General features: G+C 43.7%; 1 protein-coding gene across 1 annotated transcript in view; it reads left to right on the top strand.

The window, feature by feature from the left end:
* LOC145402125 (uncharacterized) overlaps window positions 1-20,066 on the top strand; it is a 192,097-nt gene that overhangs the window by 127,018 nt on the left and 45,013 nt on the right. The window contains exons 4-5 of the mRNA XM_080274242.1: window positions 3,307-3,468; window positions 15,550-15,687. Of these exons, the coding sequence (XP_080130368.1) occupies window positions 3,307-3,468; window positions 15,550-15,687 (300 nt within the window). The remainder of the gene's footprint in view (window positions 1-3,306; window positions 3,469-15,549; window positions 15,688-20,066) is intronic.

Genomic DNA, 20,066 nt, shown 5'->3' with positions numbered 1-20,066 from the left:
CATTAAAGCTGCTCTGGCTTTGTGCACACCAGGATTGGCTAAAGTAACGATGCATGTGAGAGATGATGCCTTGGTGAAGGTGGAAAAGGCACTGAATATTTGGATTGAGGACTTAAACCGTCGACACGTGCCGCTAGACTCCCAGTTCATCAGAAACAAAGCAAAACAACTCTATGCTCGGTTTGCTGGTGAAAGCAGTGGTGTTGGTGAAGAAAATGGTGATGAAAGTGAGGCAGGTGAAAATAGTGATGATGGTGATGAAAGTAATGACGATGGTGGTAGGCCTAGTAATGTTGGTGCTTCTAGGCAAAAGAAATTTGCAGCCAGCAAGGACTGGTTCGAGAATTTTAAGAAAAGGTATGGCCTACATAACATTAGGATGACTGGTGAAGCAGCTTCAGCAGATCAGATAGCAGGAGAATCGTACCCATGTGACTTTGGTGAACTTATAAGGGAGAAAGGGTACAGACCTGAATAAGTGTTTAATGCGGACGAAACAGGCCTGTGGTGGAAGAAAATGCCTAAAAGAACGTACATTTCGAAGGAGGAGAAAAGTGCGCCAGGCTTTAAAGCAGCAAAAGATCGTGTGTCTGTGCTGTTGCGTGGTAATGCAGGAGGACATATGATAAAACCCTTAATCCTGTATCATTTGTTATAATGTTAAAGACGAGTTGGATTTTTTGTCAATAAAGGATATTTCTTGCAAAAGTTAAGCAGAGATTAAATATGAAATATACGAGCATAAGGAGAGTTGAATTTTCCTAAAAGAAGATCCTAGCGAAAGCTAGGCTAAGATTCATCTTTGATAGCATAAACTGCCATACAGTCGTGAAAATTTAGGTCAGGGAGAAATGGAATATCAAGAATGAAAGGAAGCTCTTGAGAATGAAAGTAAATAGGAGAGCGTGGTCTCTCTGGTATGAGCTAGCAGCACCGGCGTGTGTTGTGAAGATCGGTGCGAACAGCTGATCTAACGTAACACTTGCTTCACACTCTCAGTTATTAGAATGAATGAATGACCACCACTGCTGCTTTCGTTTTTTTTTTTTTTTTACACACTCGGTTATGTAAACGTATGGATGGCTACAACTGCTGGTTTCGCCTTTTATTTTTAGATGGAGTGAGGTGTAAGTGGAGAGAGAAGTGATGATACAGCAGCCATTACAAGTTGAGGTCCAGTGTACCACCACTATGCATCAACATCAGAGATTATGCTATTTTTTCCATGATTCTTTACTTAATATAAGTAGTTTTATTATGATATTCAGTTTTTCAGTTGCCTAACTAATTTATTTCTAAGAAACACTAAAACTAAACTGCATATTACATACGAGTGATTGAAGGGATACTAAAATACATAAACAAAGGGTACCTGACCAGACGAAAATCGGTATCGACGGTTTTAGGCATCGACGGGTATCTTAGGCACCTAACCCCCGTCGATAATGAGGGTGCACTGTACAGGGAGTTTCCAAACACTGTCCTCTCTCACTAGGGCCAGTCCAACATCCACTTCCCTTCCTTGTATCTCTTTTATAACCCCATCCATATACAGATTGAACAGCCACGGAGACATGACAGGTCCCTGTTTCAACCGAACCTTCAAATAGAAAAATTCACTAAGTTCACCATCCACACACACACTGCAGCCTTAGCACCCTTATACATACTCTTCACAGCATTCAACAACTTCACATCTGCTCCATATATTCTTAATACTTTCCACAATCCTTGTCTATGCACCCTATCATATGCTTTCTCCAAATCCATGAAGACTGCATACAACTTCTTTCCCTTCTCTAGAAATTTTTCCACTAAAGATCTAAGAATGAATATCTGATCTACACAACCTCTTCCCTTCCTAAAACCTCCCTGTTCTTCTCCAACTAATTCCTCTGTTATTTCCCTAACTCTGTCAATAAGTATCCTACCATATACTTTTCCTATTACACTAAGAAGACAAATGCTCCTATGATTACCACACACTTCTTTCTCCCCTTTTCCTTTGTACAAGGGAATAATTATACCTGACTTCCAATCCTCCAGGACTCTACCTTCCTCTCAGGCCAGTCTGCACAACTTCCACATCCATTCTACTACTATCTCTCCCCCATGCTTCAGCATTTCACCACACACACCACCAATTCTTGGGGCTTTCCCCATTTTGATTTCTTCCTTCTTTCCACAACTTCCATCCTGATTTCTTCCTGTCTTCTCACCTCCCTCCTTCTCCCATCTATTCCCCAGCCACTTATACTTGCATTACTTTCATTCTCTATGTTCAACATTTCCTTAAAGTGTTCTCTCCATCTGCTCACTTTTTCTCCCTTCTCCACTAGTAATCTACCATTTTTATCTTTCACTCCCATACTAACTTCATTGCCACCCTGTCTAACTCTTTACCTCTTTCCAGAACATTTTCTTACAGTCCCTCCACTTCACTCTCAAATTCCTTCCAAAGTCCTCATCCACTCTCTTCTTACTTTCCCTTACTAATCTTTTCACCTCTCTCTTCCTTTCTACATATAACCCTCTCTTCCATCTTTCAACTTCTTGCACGCCCCTATTTCTCATCCATTCATTATATCTATCTATCTATCTATTGCCAGACGCCTCAGTCCCGTTTGGGGTGGCCACAAACAAATCGCCTCCAAGTCGCCCTGTACCCCGCCATTTCACTCCCCTGCTCCCAACTCACACCCCCCTCTCTCATATACCTCTCCACCTCATCCCTCCATCTTATTATATGCTTTCTTCTTTTGTGCCACAGGCTGTCTCACCTAATTTTCTGCATTAAAAAAAGAAATCCTCCATATCTTTTTGAGTATTCCTCCATACATTATAACACAATTTTTCCTTCATTTAACCCTAGTTTTCCTCCAAAGACTCCATGGCATTTCCATTTTCCCTGCATTATTTACCCATGATTTTTTTCTCACATTTCCCCCTTGTTTCTCTCTTTTTCCCACCTACATTTACTGCCACCTCTTCTGTGTTTCCCACCATGTAAACCTCATTTTTCTTCTATTTGTATCCTGTTTCATCTCCATTTAACTTCTTTGGCTCTATTTAGCTTCCATTTAACCCCATATTTCCTTCTTTTTACCAGTCACACTTCATTTGCCCTCTATTTATCCCTTCCCTTCCCCCCCCCCCCAAATAGGCTCCATTTTTCCTCTATTTTTCCCGTGTTTAACTTACATTTTACATCATTCCTCCATTTCTCCCAGTTTTCCTTACATTTTGCCTGATTTGCCAGGATTTCTCCTCCCAAATTCTATCATTTAACCTTTTTCCCCTCCGCAGACCCACCAAATGCCTCCCTCTCCTGTGACTTTGAGAATGGGATGTGTGGATGGGTGAATTCCAATGGGGATGACTTCGACTGGGTGCTCAAGAGGGGCCCTGCTCAGCAGTTCATGACCGGCACGGGACCCTTCGCTGACCATACCCTTAACTCTGAGGAGGGTGAGGTCCATAGATGGATGATGGATGTTTGATTGAGTAGACTGTTGGATGGATGGGTATAGAAGGGGAAAAATTGAGCGAGGAAAAGAAGATGGAAGGAGGATAAAAATACAGTAAAACCTCATATAATGGACCAATTTGGGTCCAGGCCATTCTGAAAAAAGTGAAATTCAGATAAAAGGGACATCTGGTCTTCTCCCTGCTAACCCTGAATTTTTCTGATACATCAGACATTAGTCTGGATCGCACCAATGGTTTATAAACTGTTTTCACTACCATTGCAGTACTGTACTATATTTTACATCCACTACAGTACTCAGTGGTATCATATATATATAATAATACTGTACTGGACATGATAAACATATCTTTTATTTACATTATTGTGGTGAACATAGCTGAATGGTCAGGCAGTCCGGACCACTTCTGGCTTTATTGGACTTTTTGCAATATACTGTATATGAATTTAGTCTAGTCAGCTCCTCGATTCCCATAAAAGTTAATTTCAGTCTACTGAAGTCGGTTATATCGAGATTTTGCTGTAGTTGAGGAATGATGGCTGGTGGTTGTTGCTGCTGTCACTTAACCCCTGTCATTCTGGTCAGGCAACCTGTCAACCACAAGTAAACAACTGCTTCTAAGGGACCATTGTACTGATACTGGACAGTACATTGGTTGCATGAATAGATGAAAGTGAAGGGTGGAGGAAAAGTTAATTGATGGATGGTGGAAGGAATGAGTTGAGATAGAGAAATGGTGGGGAAGTGATGAATGGATGATGGAAGAGAAGACTGGAGGCAGGAAAAGAAGACTAGGAAGAGTGTGGATGGAGAGAGACAAAAAGATGAAGGAAGGAGAAAGACTTGATGAATGATGGAAGGGAAGAGTGGAGAGAGGAAAAGAAAATGAAGGGACACTGAAAGCAGTAGAGGAAAGATAGATTGTTGGTTGGCTGGTTGAGTGGATGAATGGATGAAAGAGAAAACGAAGGGAGTGTGGATGGATGGATCGATAGATAGATAGTGGATCATTGGTTGATTGAACTGATGAATAGATGGTTGTTTGGTTGGATGCCTAGCTGGGTGGATAGATGGTCAGTTTGTTGGTTGGTAAGTCTGATAGATGGATAGAAGAAAAGAATAATGAGAATGCTGGAAAGGAAGAAAGAAGAGAGGACAGATAGATAGATAGATAGATAAATAGACATAAATGCATAGATGGAAGTAGGTCCAGATGAGTAGATGGATAGATGAGTGGACGGGATGGATGGTCAGAAATCTCTGGATTTAATGAAATATGTGTTGTGTCAGCTCACTATGTATTGGTACTAGTAACTCTGGCCAATGGGTGATGGCTACCCTCATCCACTCACTTGATGTAGTGTTACCTGTTTCTTTCTTCAGCTTTCTAATTCTCTTTCTGTGTCTGCCCTCCTCTTTTCCTATATCTCCCAACCTTCATATCACTGTTTATTGCACTTCTTTCCATTTCAGGTGGCTCCACCACGAGTGACAAACCTAATAGTTTCCCGTAATCCAGGAACCCATTTACAACTCGGGGTGGTAGCCATATTGTAAAATAATGGAATGAAGTGGAGCCTGCTGTGGTGCCCCTGGTAACTGAGTGAAGAGATGCAAATGCAACATTCATTCAGGAACCAAACCTCCACATTCTTCCCCATGCCTCACTGTGATAAGGCACTGTCTGCTGCAAGGGAACATCATTCTGCTGCATGTGATAGCCCTGAAGGGGCAGTTGATGGGTTTGCTCTGCTAGGCAGACTGGGGTTACTCAGCAACAACTAGCAACTCTTGGGAGAGGAGAGAAAGAGAGGGGGGAGGGGGAGGAAGAGGTGCTGTTTATGGCACCGATATAATTGATGCCAGGATGGCAGTAATGATAACAATGATGATTTTTTTCTTATTCCACCTCAATTTATAATTTGTATTTACAGTAAAACCTCTATATAAAGGAATTCAGTAGACCGGTACTTGCCTTTATCAGAATTGAGGAGCTGCCGGACTAAATTCTCATATTGTATATTAGAAAACGTCTGACAAAGCCAGAAGCAGTCTGGATTGTCTAACCACTTCAGCTTTGTTCTCCACAATAAGGTAGGGAGTACTCGTAGACTGTAGCACCAGTCAAGCAGGGCAGCACTCCCAAGGTTGGTGGAAAGCTGATGACAGGGAGAGCTGGAGCTCCTGTTTCATCAGCTCTTTGTTCTAGTTCCTGAGCATCCCCCTTTGCTGTACTTATTCAGTGTTTCAGTAACACAGAGTAAGCCAGCATGCTTTCCAGTACAAGTTTCTCTAACTGTGAACACCAAATTACATGCACATTATGCACTACACTTCGTGTTCAAAATTTAAACGAATATGGCATCTTATAACCAAGCCTCGGAGTCCTGGGGGAAGGGACCATAAATGCCCCCACCAGCTGCCCCTTCCCCGATGATGACAACAAGTTGCCTGGAACCACTGTCTGACTCACTTCTTCATTTCTGCAACATTTGCTGCCTTTCCTCTAACTTTCTGCTGAGCACCACCTCTCCTCTAAACCTCACCATGTCTTCTTAACTGAGACTCAGCTGTCTGACGAACTGATAGCAAACCCTTCTCTGTATCCTCCTACTTTCTCTATGCTCATTTCAAGGCCAAAGGTGGCTGTTGTGTAAATGTACGCAATGACTTATATTGCTCTCGTGTTCCTGAACTTGATTCTTTTGAATTATCAACTCTCTGGTTTCGGTTTTTCTGTCATTCTCTGTCTAAATATATCTGTGCTGTTTACATATTCCCTAATTTTACTGCCTGTGAAAAATTTTTCAACTGCCTTACTTCTACAGTGGAACACATCCTATCCATTTCTCATTTCTCTTAAACCTCCGTTGTAGGAGATTTCAATGTTCACCACCACCTTTGGCTCTACTCTCCTTTTGCTGATCCACCTGGTTAACAAGCCTACATCTTTTCTATCCTTAATAACCTAGTGACGCTTGTAGAGCACCCTACCCATATCCCTGACTGCCTTGGAGAGAGTTCCAACATGCTTGCTCTCTTCCGTACAACTAATCTTTCAGCTTACGCTGTTAGCTTCACCTCTCCGTTGGGCTCCTCCAATCACAGCCTTATTACCTTAACCTGTCCTGTTGCTCCAGTACAGCCTGTGGACCCTCCAAAGAAACATTGGTTGTGGCACTTTGGAGCTGCTGATTAGGAGGCCATCATGCAGTACTTCTTTTATTTTCCCTGGAAAGATTATTGTTTTCATGCCAGGGAGCCATCTGAGTGTGCCTCGTGCATTACAGAGGTTATTCTCTTGGGCATGGAAGCATACATTCCTTTCTCATATCCTTTGACTAATGCAAAAAAACCTTGGTTTAATCTAATGCTCTCCACAGCAAGGAGAGGGCCTATAAAAGGCACTGGAGCCAACCCACCTCTGAATCTCATTTTTATGTTTCTGCCCAGAATCATGTTATGTCTGTTCTTCGCTCTGTTAAAAATAATTTCATCCATACTCAATGCTCTCAACTCTCCAACTAGAATTCTTCCTGCTCCTTCTGGCACCTTGCCAAAACTCATTCTAACAACTTTACCTCATCATCCTTCCCTCTTCTTTTCTACTTTGATGGATTTGTAGCTATTTCTTCCACTGATAAAGCAGATCTCTTCACTCAGACTTTCTCCTCCAATTCCACCTTAGACGATTCCAGGCTGTTCCTCCATCACTTCCCCCATCTGACTTCCTCATGGCCGACATTAAAATTTCTTCAGCTGATGTATTTTCTGCCATCACTGGCCTCAGTACTAACAAGGCATATGAGCCTGATGCAGTCTCTCCTGTTGTCATCAAGAACTGTCTGTGTGCTTACACCCTGCATAGGTAAACTCTTTCACCTTTGTCTTTCAACTTGTACATTTCTTTCTTGCCGGAAGTTTGCTCTCATTCAGCCTGTCCCAAAGAAGAATTACCATTCCCAACTCTCTAACTATCGCCTAATTGCTTTAACATCCTGTGTCTCAAAAGTTTTCGAGTCTATTCGTAACAGAAAAATTTTAAAGCATCTTTCCTATCACAACCTTCTTTTTGATTGTCAGTATAGCTTCCATCATGGACACTCCACTGGCGATTTTCTCACCTACCCGTCACAAACATTAACACCACTGTGCACACTTTTAGTACAATTATACAAAATGCAGACAAAAGACACATCCCTAGAGGCAACAGAAAGAGACACAGCCCCAACTTCACACCAGAAATTCAAGGCGTTATCAAACAACGGGACACACTGCGACACTCCCCAGCACCCCATACACAAGATACCGTACAACAAATACAAGAACTTAACACTCAGATAAACAATAAAATATCAGAACAGCAAACACTAAACTGGAAAAATTACCTCCAAACACTTGACCACAAAACAAACATCAGCAAAGTCTACAAAACACTAAACAACATCACACTTTCCAACAGCAACACCACACAATCACACGCTGCCATCACAACAACAGACACCATACCCTCAAACAAAGAACAAGCAAACACTCTCATCAATCACTTTTCACAAGTCAGCCATCTAAACCCCCATCCTGAAGACCGATGTATCATCCGACGTAAGATACAGTTCCCCACAGACCCAGACTACTCATCTTTCACTTACAACCAGACGAAGCACATCATTAACAACATCAAGCACTCATCTGCCTGTGGACCAGACAATATAAGCAACATTCACCTTAAACACCTAGGACCACAAGGCATACAAGCACTCACCAACATATCAAACTACAGCTACTCACGCAACATAATACCCAACATCTGGAAACATGGCATTATCATCATTATCCCTGAACCCAACAAAGACCCCACGTTACCCTCCTCACACCGTCCCATCACACTCCTCTGCACCCCCTGTAAAGTCATTGAATGACTGGTACTACAACTAGTCACACCTCACATTCCTCTAGCCCAGGCACAACATGGCTTTAGGCCACTTCACTCCACAAACACCCTTCTTACAGACCTTACACAGAGATTTTTCGATGGCATGAATTCAACTAGGCCACCACACAGAACACTCCTAATCACACTAGACATTAGCAAAGCTTTTGATGCCATCCTCTGCCACAACCTGACAAACAAAATATTCAACACAAACATGCACACTAACACAAAAAGATGGCTGGCAAACTGCTTAGCAGGCAGATGTGCACACGTAATATTTGCCGGTCAGTCTTCTAACATCAGAAACTTCACTAACGGCGTCCCCCAAGGATCTGTTTTGTCCCCTACACTCTTTAACCTATGCATGCACGACATACCCACACCCCACACACCACAGATACACATAGCTTCCTATGCAGATGCTATAACACTTACAGATATGCACCAAAATGCAAACACAGCTACTCACATCATTCAACCTTACCTCAACACACTGTATGAATGGTTCACCACAAACAGACTCAAAATAGCCCCAGTCAAATCTACAGTGACCCTTCTCACAAACTGGACAGCAGAACACAGTCACATCCCACACCTCACCATAAACAACACTCCCCTACCCCCCCCCCACACACACACACACACAATCCTTAGTGTAACATACAATACATCAGTGTCATTTAAACAACACATCACAAACATTAAAAATAAAATAACACTAAGACTCAATGCTTTGAGGTCACTTGCCCATACAGCATTCGGACACAACAAAGAAACCACCACCACAGTATACAAACAATACATACGTTCAGTGATGAATTATGCAAGCCCTGCCTGGGCTTCTAACCTCACCAAAACACACTACAACACTCTACAGACCATACAGAACAAGGCCCTAAAAATAATCAAAGGCTGCACAGCTACTACACCCACAGACCACCTACATCAAGAAACCAAAGTCCTCAAAGTCAAGGATCACCTAGACATGAGAGGCACCCAGTTTCTTGCTGCAGCCTTCACAAACCCACAACATCCACTATATTACTGTACATGGCAGCGCATCCACTCACACCAAGGAACATCAAAACAACACCCAGCACAAAATACCATACACAAATACTTTCATTTCTCCCCCCTTGCCCACCTCAGACCAGCTTCCAGAAGCATATCCACACTCAAATCACTTGCCGCTCCATTCAGTCACTTAAAGACAACACAGAGCTGCATGCATGGCCTCCTGACATCCACCCTTCTGAATTCTATCTCCCTCGTGAGGACAGGGTCCACCTGGCCAGGCTGAGATGTGAGCACCATCCAGCCCTCTTAAGCTACCAGAAGAGGCTGGATGACTCCGTCGCTGATGCCTGTCCAGGATGCAACACAGCACCCCATGCTATTAAGCACATTATGGAAGACTGCGTTCGTTTCGTTTCATTTTTAAAGGCTCCAACATGCTTGCATGTGTCGGCCTTGGTCACCTAATGGTGGCTATCCACACTGCTCGATTCATTGCAGCCTCCCTGTTCAGTCCCTTAACCCTGAGGTCACACTTAATGACCTCGTCCCATGTCTTTCTCGGTCTGCCCCTCATAACCCCACCCCCAATATTAACACTTCTCACCTTCCTCACCCAATTATCATCCCCCATCCTCTCCACATGTCCAAACCATCTCAATCTACCTCTCCTCATCACAACACCAATACACTCCAGTCCCATCCTACCTCTCAACTGTTCCATTGTAAACCCAGCCCCCCTGGACCTTGCACGCAGGGACGCACTACACATCCACCTAATCATTGTCATTTCTGTACGTCTGAGCCGGCGAATATCCTCCTCCTTCACTGCCCAGGTCTCACTACCATACAGCATTACACTCCTAACACATGCTGCGTACAAAGACCCCTTAGCACGTAAGGAGAGCCCTCTCAATGTCAGAAGAGGCAAGAGCTCCCTGAACTACTTCCAACCACTTCTCACCCTAGCCACAGAGCTAGCTCCAGCCCCACCTCCAGCACACAACATGTCTCCCAAATAACAAAACTCTTTCACACACTCAAGAGATTCGCCAGCAAGTTCAATCCTTTCACGCCTGACAATCTCCACCTGCTCTCCCTGACGTTCCGTACACATAAAATCAGTATTATCTCACATTCTACCTCTGATACCACTACATCTCTTATGCACCCATGTATCACAAACACCGCACAAGATAGAATTACTTTCCACAACCTTATGGCAAACTGCACATGGCCACTCTCCCTCGTCTTTGACAGTACAGTCACCAACTCTAGATATCATCACTTTTGTTTTATCTGCATTTAACCTTAAACCCTTGTGCCCCATACCATCTCTCCACTTCCTAAACCTTTCCTCCACCTCCCTTTCGTTCTCTGCAATCGACACCAAATCATCAGCATACAACATCTCCCACGGGAGTCCATTTCTAAAGTCATGTGAGAGGGCTTCAAGTACCATGATAAACAACATGGGACTCAAAACTGACCCCTGATGCACACCAACATTCATGGAAAACTCATCACTCAAATCTCCATTCACTCTTACCTTGGTGCGAGCACCCACGTACATAGCCATAACCACTCTAACCAGCCACTGCTCCAAGCCAAGCTTTCTCATTGCCCACTTCACCATCTCTCTAGGGACTTTGTCAAAGGCCTTTTCCAAATCAACAAAAACAAAATACAGATCCCTTCTCCTACCAATATATTTTTCCTGAAGCTGTCGAACAATGAATCACATCAGTGGTCCCCCTACTTGGCATACACCCAAACTGCATCTCATCAATATTCACTCTTTCTCAAATCATACCTTCTAAAACTCTCTCAATTACCTTCATTATCTGATCTAAAAGCTTTATACCTCTATAATTTCCTCTTTCCAGGGCATCACCCTCCCCTTTATACACATTTACAATTACACTCTTCAGTCAATCGTCTGGGACAACACACTCATAAATAATCATATTTAGCAGGTCAGTGACTAACCTCACTCCTATATCTCCTGAGGCCTTCAACATTTCGGCAGTCATCCAAGACACACCTGCTCCCCTCCCCACCTTCATCCTGCCTATTACCTCACTCACGATAGCAGCATCAATCAAATGCCAAGGGCCAAACACTGGATCTGCTGGCTCCAAACCTTCCCTGTCCCAATCAAACTCCTCAGTCAACAACCGGCTATAATGCTCTCTCCATGCATCTTTAATATCCTCACTGTTCACCACTACCCTTCCTTCATCATTCTTCACACACACTGCTCACCTATAATATCCCGATTATCCCTGTTCATCTGATTTGCCACCTTAAATATTATATCTTTCCTTTCCCCATGATTTAGGTTATCAAGTAAAAGTCTCTGTGACTCAGACCTTGCCCTGTATACCTCTCTTCTAGCCCTACGCTTGGCAGCCAAGTATTCCTCCTTGCTACCACCCTTCTTCCATTCCTGGAAAAGCCTTCTTTTCTCCTTAACTGCAGCTTGTACACTCTCATCCCACCACCAAGTTACTTTATGTCTTGGTAGTCCTCTTGTCCAACCGCATGTTACATCAGTAACTCTCAAGAGATTGTTCTTGAGGGCTCTGTACTGTTCATTAACGCCACTGTCTACAGCTCCCTGTTCAGCCATCACTCTCCTCATCTCGCTATAGAAGGCATCCCTTACTACTTGCTTTTCAGCTTCCATATTTTCCTCCTAGGTACATAAGTCCTCTCTTTCATCACTCGTTCTTTAAGCACCATATCACAAATCAATAGTTTGTGCTGCTGCACACACTCCTCACTTCCTATAACTTTAACATCCCTCACTAACCTCCTATCAGCTCACCTAACCAGAAAATAATCTATCTGACTGCTATTTCCCCCAGACTTATACGTGATTCACCTACTCTCATTTTTCCTAAAATATGTGTTGCACACAATCATGTCCGTTGCCTCCCCAAACTCGAGTATCCTTTCCCCTTCCACATTCCTTATACCATACGCACATCCCCCATGTACTCATTCATAACCTTGTGCTGCATCACCTATATGACCATTTAAATCTCCTCCCAAAACCACTATCTCATCATCCTGCATACCACCTGCTACACGTATTAAATCATCCCAAAATCTGTCTTTCTCTGCTTTATCCAATCCTGCCTGTCGAGCTTTTGCCGATATAACTGCAGCTATCTTTCGGCCAAATAAAATTTTCACTACCAATATGCTGTTGCTTACTCTTATGACACTCATAACATATTCCACCCATTTCTCCGCAACCATCACACCAACACCCCCATATCCGTCTGTACCCCCCCTGCCAAAACAACTTATAGCAACAGTCCTTCCCAACAATCTTTCTGGCTGATCCACCCCTGTACCGGACTTCCTGCAAACATGCCACATCCACCCACCTCCTACTGAATGCCTCAAAGACTTCCCCCGCTCTTCCCCCCAAACTTCCCACATTCCATGTACGCACCCGCATCCCCCTGGGTGATTTACTGTCCTCAGGCTTGCTTTGAGACTTATTCTTGTGTTCTGTCATAGTCAGGATTAATAAAGGGGGATAGACATACCAAAGGCCCCACTTACTGCACAATCCCAGGTCCAGGCAATGGATCTGGGACCCCTAGCCCACCAGCTTACCAGTGGCTGTGGTAGTGGCCTCTGTGCCAGGACGGCTTCAGGGACACCCTCCAAGCGCGCCTTGGCACTGCAACTATCCTGCCATTATACACCCACTGATAGGGCAGCCTCCTGGGGCACTACTCCCAGGTTCTGGCCCCTTTCTATTGGGCGGAAGCTGCAGCCTGGGAACTGCAATGCCCTGTACCCTCTAGCACAGGCCCGAGCCCCATCTCACCCTGGACCCATGATCTATGCCAGCGGAACCCCCGTCACGCCTCCCCCCAGAAGTCTGCCACTAGGTAGCGGGGGCAAAGTTTTCTGGCCGCATGCCCTTGCTGGCGCCAACCCCTGTAACGTAATGGGATACATTGTGTGAAATGAAAAGTGCATGTAGTGTAGCGCATAAGATAGTTAGAGCAAATGTTTGGGAGAGTATGCTGGTCTACCCTCCATGTTACTGTCACCCTGAAAAGGTCAGCAAAGGGGGATGGTTAGATAGCTAGTGAAGCAGAGCTCCAGCTCTCCCTGTCACCAGCATTCCCATTCCCCTTGGGAGTACCACCCTGTCCGGCCCCTGCTACAGCATTGCACACAATCACCTATGCCAACTACACAACATACACTCTTTGAGAGCTCTGTGGGAAAGCCCGGTCTCGGCCATGGCCTTCCTAAGGGACTCGGGGCTGTTCGGCCAGACTGCCTAGGGAACAACTACGACTACTACTACTCTTGGTCATCCTCCTTTTGAGACTTAGGCGAAGTTGCACTTGACATATCAAAGGCTTTCAGTCGAGTCTGGCATAAATCCTTAGTTTCCAAACTGCCCTCTTATGGTTTCTATTCTTCAATCTGTGCCTTCACTTATAGCTTCTTTTTTGGTTGTTCTATAGCTGCTTTTGTAGAGGGCCACTGTTCTTCTCCAAGCTCAGTTACCAGTGGTATTCCTCAGGGCTCTGTCCTATCACCGACTCTCTTCCTTTTATTCATCAGTGACCTTCTAAGCTGTACATCTAACCCTATCCACTCATACGCTGATGATTCCACCCTTCACCTTGTCATTTGGTTCCTGCAATGTCCATCTCAACAATTACTTCAACAAATAAGGGATGAAGCTATGGCACACCTAATGTCTGACTTGGCTCGTATCTCTGACTGGGGTAAAAGTAATCTTGTTGTTTTTAATGCATCAAAGACTCAGTTCTTACACCTATCAACATGGCAGAATCTTCCACAGGTATACCCACTTATGTTTAATAATACTCAACTTAATCCTGCATCATCCTTACACACATTTGGGGTTTCATTCTCTCGGGATTTATCTTGGAAAGATCATATTTCATGTCTTGTAAAATCTGTTTCCAACAGATTAGGTGTGCTAAGCCGACTCCGTACCGTCTTTACCCCTGCACAGTTGTTGACTCTATACAGGGGTTTTATCTGCCCCTGTGTAGAGTACAACTCTCATATGTGGGGAAGCTCACCACATACAATGCTTCTCAACAAGGTGGAGTCAGAGGCTTTTCATCACATTAGCTCTCCTCCTCTTACTGGCTGCCTTCAACCTCTGTCTCTTTGCTGCAGTGTTGCATCTTTATCTCTTGTCTATCGCTGCTTTCATGGTCACTGCTCTTCTGAATTGTCTGCTTGCATCCCTCCACTGGCAACAAACTCTCATCCCTTTTCTGTCCACCTCTCTGATGCATGAGTTAACCATTACTCCCAGTCCTTCATTTATGCAATGGGTCATCTCTGGAACTGTCTCCTTTTGTTTGTATTTCCTACTTCCTATGATCTCCAGTCTTTCAAACCCAGTGTGTCCAGGCATCTCATAATGAACAGATCTTGAATTTGGCTCTGTTTTTTTTTTTTTAAGGAATGGTGTGCAGGCTCCTTGTCTGTGGTTCCTTCTTTCTTGCATAAGAAATAAATAATAATAATAAAAAAAAAGAAAAGACATCTTTATCAGTGTACAGTACAGTATTATTATATATAAATATTATATCATTTTCACTCATCTTAAATGTCAGGACGAACTTGCCCAGCCCCAGGCTCCTGCACTCCTCATGGGGCAACATAGGATTGGATGATGGATGAATAGAGTATACCATTTGATTATTGTAGTGAATATATAATACTGTACAGTACTGCAGTGGTAGTGAAGACAGTTTAAAAACCATTGGTGTGATCCGGACTAATGTCTGATATGTCGGAAAAAGTCTGGGTTAGCAGGGGGAAGTCCGGGTGTTGCTTTTATTGGAATTTCGCTTTCTTTGGCATGGCCTGGGCCCCAATTATTCCATTATAGTGAGGTTTTACTGTATTAGTTTTATTTGTGCTTTTCTTCTGTCTTGTGGATTCAACTCATCCCACTTATTAATGAGAAGTAGGGGGAAAATTAGGGAAATGATGATGGTGAAAATAGATAATGATAACGAAAATGATGAGGATTTTGGTTTGTTATTTTCATTGTTAACTCATAATTATCGTCCTCCCCTCCAGGTCATTACGTGTACATCGAGTCATCTATCCCACGCCCAGACGGCCACCGTGCACTCCTTTACTCTCCTGTTTATAACCACTCACCCTCCGTGCCCACGTGTTTCTCATTTTTCTTCCATATGTATGGCACAAATTCAGGTAAGATGTCATATACTTTTTCTGCCTCTTTGCTCTTTTTGTTTTTGACTTTCTCTCAAGATTTTTCCATAACATTCTTCCCTGGCCTGCTGGCTGAAACACACTCACACCTCTTGATTAGAGCACAGGTGTATGATGGGATCAGATTCCTATAACACCCAGGTACAGGTGAAAGGAGATTTAAGTGATGAGTTTTCCATGAATGTTGGTGTTCGTCAGGGGTCAGTCTTGAACCCCTTATTGTGTATCATGGTACTTGAAGCCCTCTCATGTGATTTCAGAAATGGACTCCCATGGGAGATGTTGTATGCTGATGATTTGGTGTTGGTTGCAGAGAATGAAAGGGAGGCAGAGGAAAGATTTAGGAAGTGGAGAGTTGGTATGGGGCACAAGGGCATAAGAGTAAATGCAGATAAAACAAAAGTGATGGTATCTAGGGCTGGGGGCGGTACTATCAAAGAAGTGGGAGAGTGGCCGTGTGCGATTTGTCTCAAGGGTGTGGGAAGTAATTCCATCTTGTGCAGTGTTTGTAATAAGCAGCTGCATAAGTGATGTAGTGGTATTAGATGTAGACAGTGAGATACTGCTGCTTTCATGTGTGCAGTGTGTTGGGGAGAGCATGTGGATATTGCCAGGCATGAAAGGGTTGAACCTGCTGGTGAGTCTCTGAGTGTGTGGAAGTTTTGTTATTTCAGAGACATGTTATGTGCTGGAGGTGGGGCTGGAGCTAGCTCTGTGGTTAGAGTGAGGAGTGGTTGGAAGAAGTTCAGGGAGCTATTGCCTCTCCTGACATTGAGAGAGCTATCCCTCCGTGCTAAGGGATCTCTGTATGCAGCATGTGTTAGGAGTGGAATGCTGAATGACCTGGGCAGTAAAGGAAGAGGATATTCGCAGGCTCAGACATACAGAAATGACAATGCTTAGGTGGATGTGCAGTGCGTCTTTGAGTGCAAGGCCTGGGAGGGCTAGGTTTGTGATGGGAGAGTTGAGAGGTAGGATGGTACTGGAATGTATTGGTGTTGTGATGTGGAGAGGCAGATTGAGATGGTTTGGGCATGTGGAGAGGATGGGGGATGATAATTGTGTGCAGAAAGTGAGAAGCGTTAATATTAGGGGAGAGCCGCCATTAGGTGACCAAGGCCGACACATGCAAGCATGTTGGAGCCTTTAAAAACGAAAACGAAACGAGGGGTTGACCAAAAAAGACCTGGGATGAGGTCATTGAGTGTGACCTCAGGGATAAGGGATTAAATAGGGAAGCTACCAGAGATCGAGCAGCATGGAGAGCTGCCATTAGGTGGCTAGCATGTTGGAGCCTTCAAAAACAAAAACAAACTACCAGAGATCGAGCAGCATGGAGAGCCGATACATGCTAGCATGTTGGAGCCTTCAAAAACAAGAACAAACAACTTCTGTAAGGTGATACTGAATGTGCTCATGAAAGTGGATTAAGGAGCCTTCCACAGGCAGCTGGTTAATACCTGCCTTCTCGCCACCCTGTGGAAACTCCTGTCCTCTCCTCATCCTGCACCAGCCAACCTTGTTGGCCTTGTAGCACCCCGCCCTTCCTGCCTTATACTGTGGCATCCTACCCCTCCCACTATATATAACCCTGCCCTTCCTGCCATAAACCACCCTTCACAAACACGATATACCACCTTGCTCTTCCTGCTACTAACCACCCTGCCCAAGCACAATATACCACCTTGCTCTTCCTGCCATAAACCACCTGCCCAAGCACAATATACCATCTTGCTCTTTCTGCCATAAATCACCCAGCCCAAACACGATATACCACCTAGCTCTTCCTGCCACAGACCACCCTGCCCAAGCACAATATACCTCCTTGCTCTTCCTGCCACAAACCACCCTGCCCAAGCACGATATACCACCTTCCTCTTCCTGCCACAAACCACCTTTCCCAAACACGATATACTTCCTTGCTCTTCCTGCCACAAACCACCCAGCCCAAACACGATATACCACCTTGCTCTTCCTGCCACAGACCACCCTTCCCTAGCACGATATATCTCCTTGCTCTTCCTGCCACACACTACTCAGCCCTTTTTGCCATACACCACCCTGCCCTTCCTGCCATATACTACGCCACCCTGCCTTTCCCACCATATACTACCCTGTTCTTTCACACCACCACCAACATGCTCCACATCAGTCATGAACCCCCCGAAGTCCAAGGCAGACACATCAGATGCACCATTGTCATCTGCTCAGGTGATGTTGAGGGCACTGGACCTTCTTCTTGAGATGGAGTAAAGAAGGTGGTGATCAGAGTCTGATGCCTTTGGTTCACTTCCTGAGCATGCCTGTCCCGGTAGTAACAGAGGCTGCTTTCAATGGCATCCAGAACCTCTGGAGCTCTCATTTTACAGTTTTCATTGATTGTCAGTTGATCTTTAAACTCGTCAAAGACTGCTAGGATTTTGCATATGTTTCAGATCGGTAGATCTTTGCAATCCATGGACGTGACTTGTGATGTCAAGACCTGCGTCACTTCTTCACATGCTCTACAAGGGTAGGTCGCGATCTGTGGCGCAACATTGGACTAGGCTGACTTTGCTGAGTCTAGTTTTTGCGTTTTCAAAACCAACTCGCACACCACCGATCATTTATATTTTCACCCCCGTCATGCTCTAGGCATTTCACGTCATAGAAACTCATGTATTAAGCGAATGGGCTGTGAATAAATACTGTACTTTTGCTGTGTGTATGTATATATATATATATATATATATATATGTCACGGGGTTTTTAAAATAAATACAGTATTAAAGGATAATGTTCAATAATATTGAAGAGCAGAGACAATAAATTGTCTTGCTAAATCAAGCAATGCTTACTTAATACCGGCCCGCTTCGCTGACTCTCTCAGAACGAGAATTTGTAAACTTTCTCAACAGTACACAGCAGAGACTAATTACTCACAGTCGCTGTTTATTAGTACTGTTAGCCTCTGGAGAAAGTGACTTCACCCCTGACAATAAATAACTACTACTAATAATAATATCAGGTTCTTGCTGATGCGTAACTCCTAGAAGGCACAACGGATTTTAAGCTTAATACAACAAGACTGGCCTAAGTACCAGTTATGAATAGCAAAACGTTTATGCAAGCTAGGAGCTATAAGGGAAATAAGCTTAATTTTGGAGAAATGAAACACAAGTTTACATTACATTAAGCTCAAAGAAAAAGAACTTAAATTTATTGATTACAAAGAAATAAATTTAACATTACATTTCAAAATGAATTCAGATAAAGAGATTGCACTCACTCACTCAAAAGCTAAATTCTTACGCCTAGAAAAAAACAACGTGCGGCGCAGCTGGCCAGCATGTGAGGAACAGCACACGTAACTAAACTCTTAAACCTTGGAAAATACGAAAAGGAAATACTGGTCAATGAATGTAGTGTATCACCAAAGAAGGGTGGGAGCCTGGAGAACTGTAATCTCGTGGAGTCTGGGTGCTAGCTGACCTCTCACTCTCTCACTGCTGGAGCACAGAACCTCACTCCGTCATGACAGACACTTGACTGAATTCAAATACGATGCGTGTGGTAGGAATATGCACAGGCCACCGGAAGAAGGCATGGCTAACGGTCGAGGCAAGCAGGGGTGAACAATAAAGAAAGAATAATATCGCTCAGTAGAGCACTTAATGACGTGCATTAGATCGGTCACTTTTGAAACAGTGACGAATGTTTTGAAAAGTATACCACCGAAATGGAGAGAGAAACGGTTAACTGAACGATACACAGTGAGTTTTCCACTAACAGTTCGTGGTTTCTCACAAAAGGAAAATGTCGCGAATTTGATTCATGGCATTACGCCCCTGCAAAATGAAATTTTTTCCTTTTGGGAAAAAATTTGTGGATATATATATATATATATATATATATATATATATATATATATATATATATATATGTACACATCCTAACTCAGTCACACAAGATTCACACTGTGGTGTGTGTGTGCTATCCTGCTACAGGAGAAAATCACTATCGCCAATGAGCGTAAAAACGTTGTTTGTTTTTTTTTTTTTTTTTTTTTTTTTTACACAATGGAGGAAGGAAAAACAAATGGGTAAAAAAAAAAAAAAAAAAAAAAAAAAAATCCGTACACCAGATTACTGGTGTCCTCTGTTCATAAAATATCTAACAGTTAGACTTGAACAGTTGTGGGTTGAAATTTGGAGGAAAACAACTCTGGGGAAGCAAGTTCCAGAGAGATTCAGTTCGGGGAATGAAAGAATTCTGATAGGCAGAAGTTCTGCAATATGGTTGAGTGACATTCCAGTCATGAGCGCTACCAGATGCCCGTGTAGCACGAGGGAAGGTATGGAGAGGTGGCACCATGGACG

This window comes from Coenobita brevimanus, chromosome 57 (genome assembly GCF_032717465.1).
Source record: "Coenobita brevimanus isolate Jiangsu-jjx chromosome 57, ASM3271746v2, whole genome shotgun sequence".
NCBI lineage: Eukaryota > Metazoa > Arthropoda > Malacostraca > Decapoda > Coenobitidae > Coenobita > Coenobita brevimanus.
The sequence above is the reverse complement of the archived record's forward strand: the minus strand, read 5'-3'. Positions and strand labels throughout refer to the sequence as shown.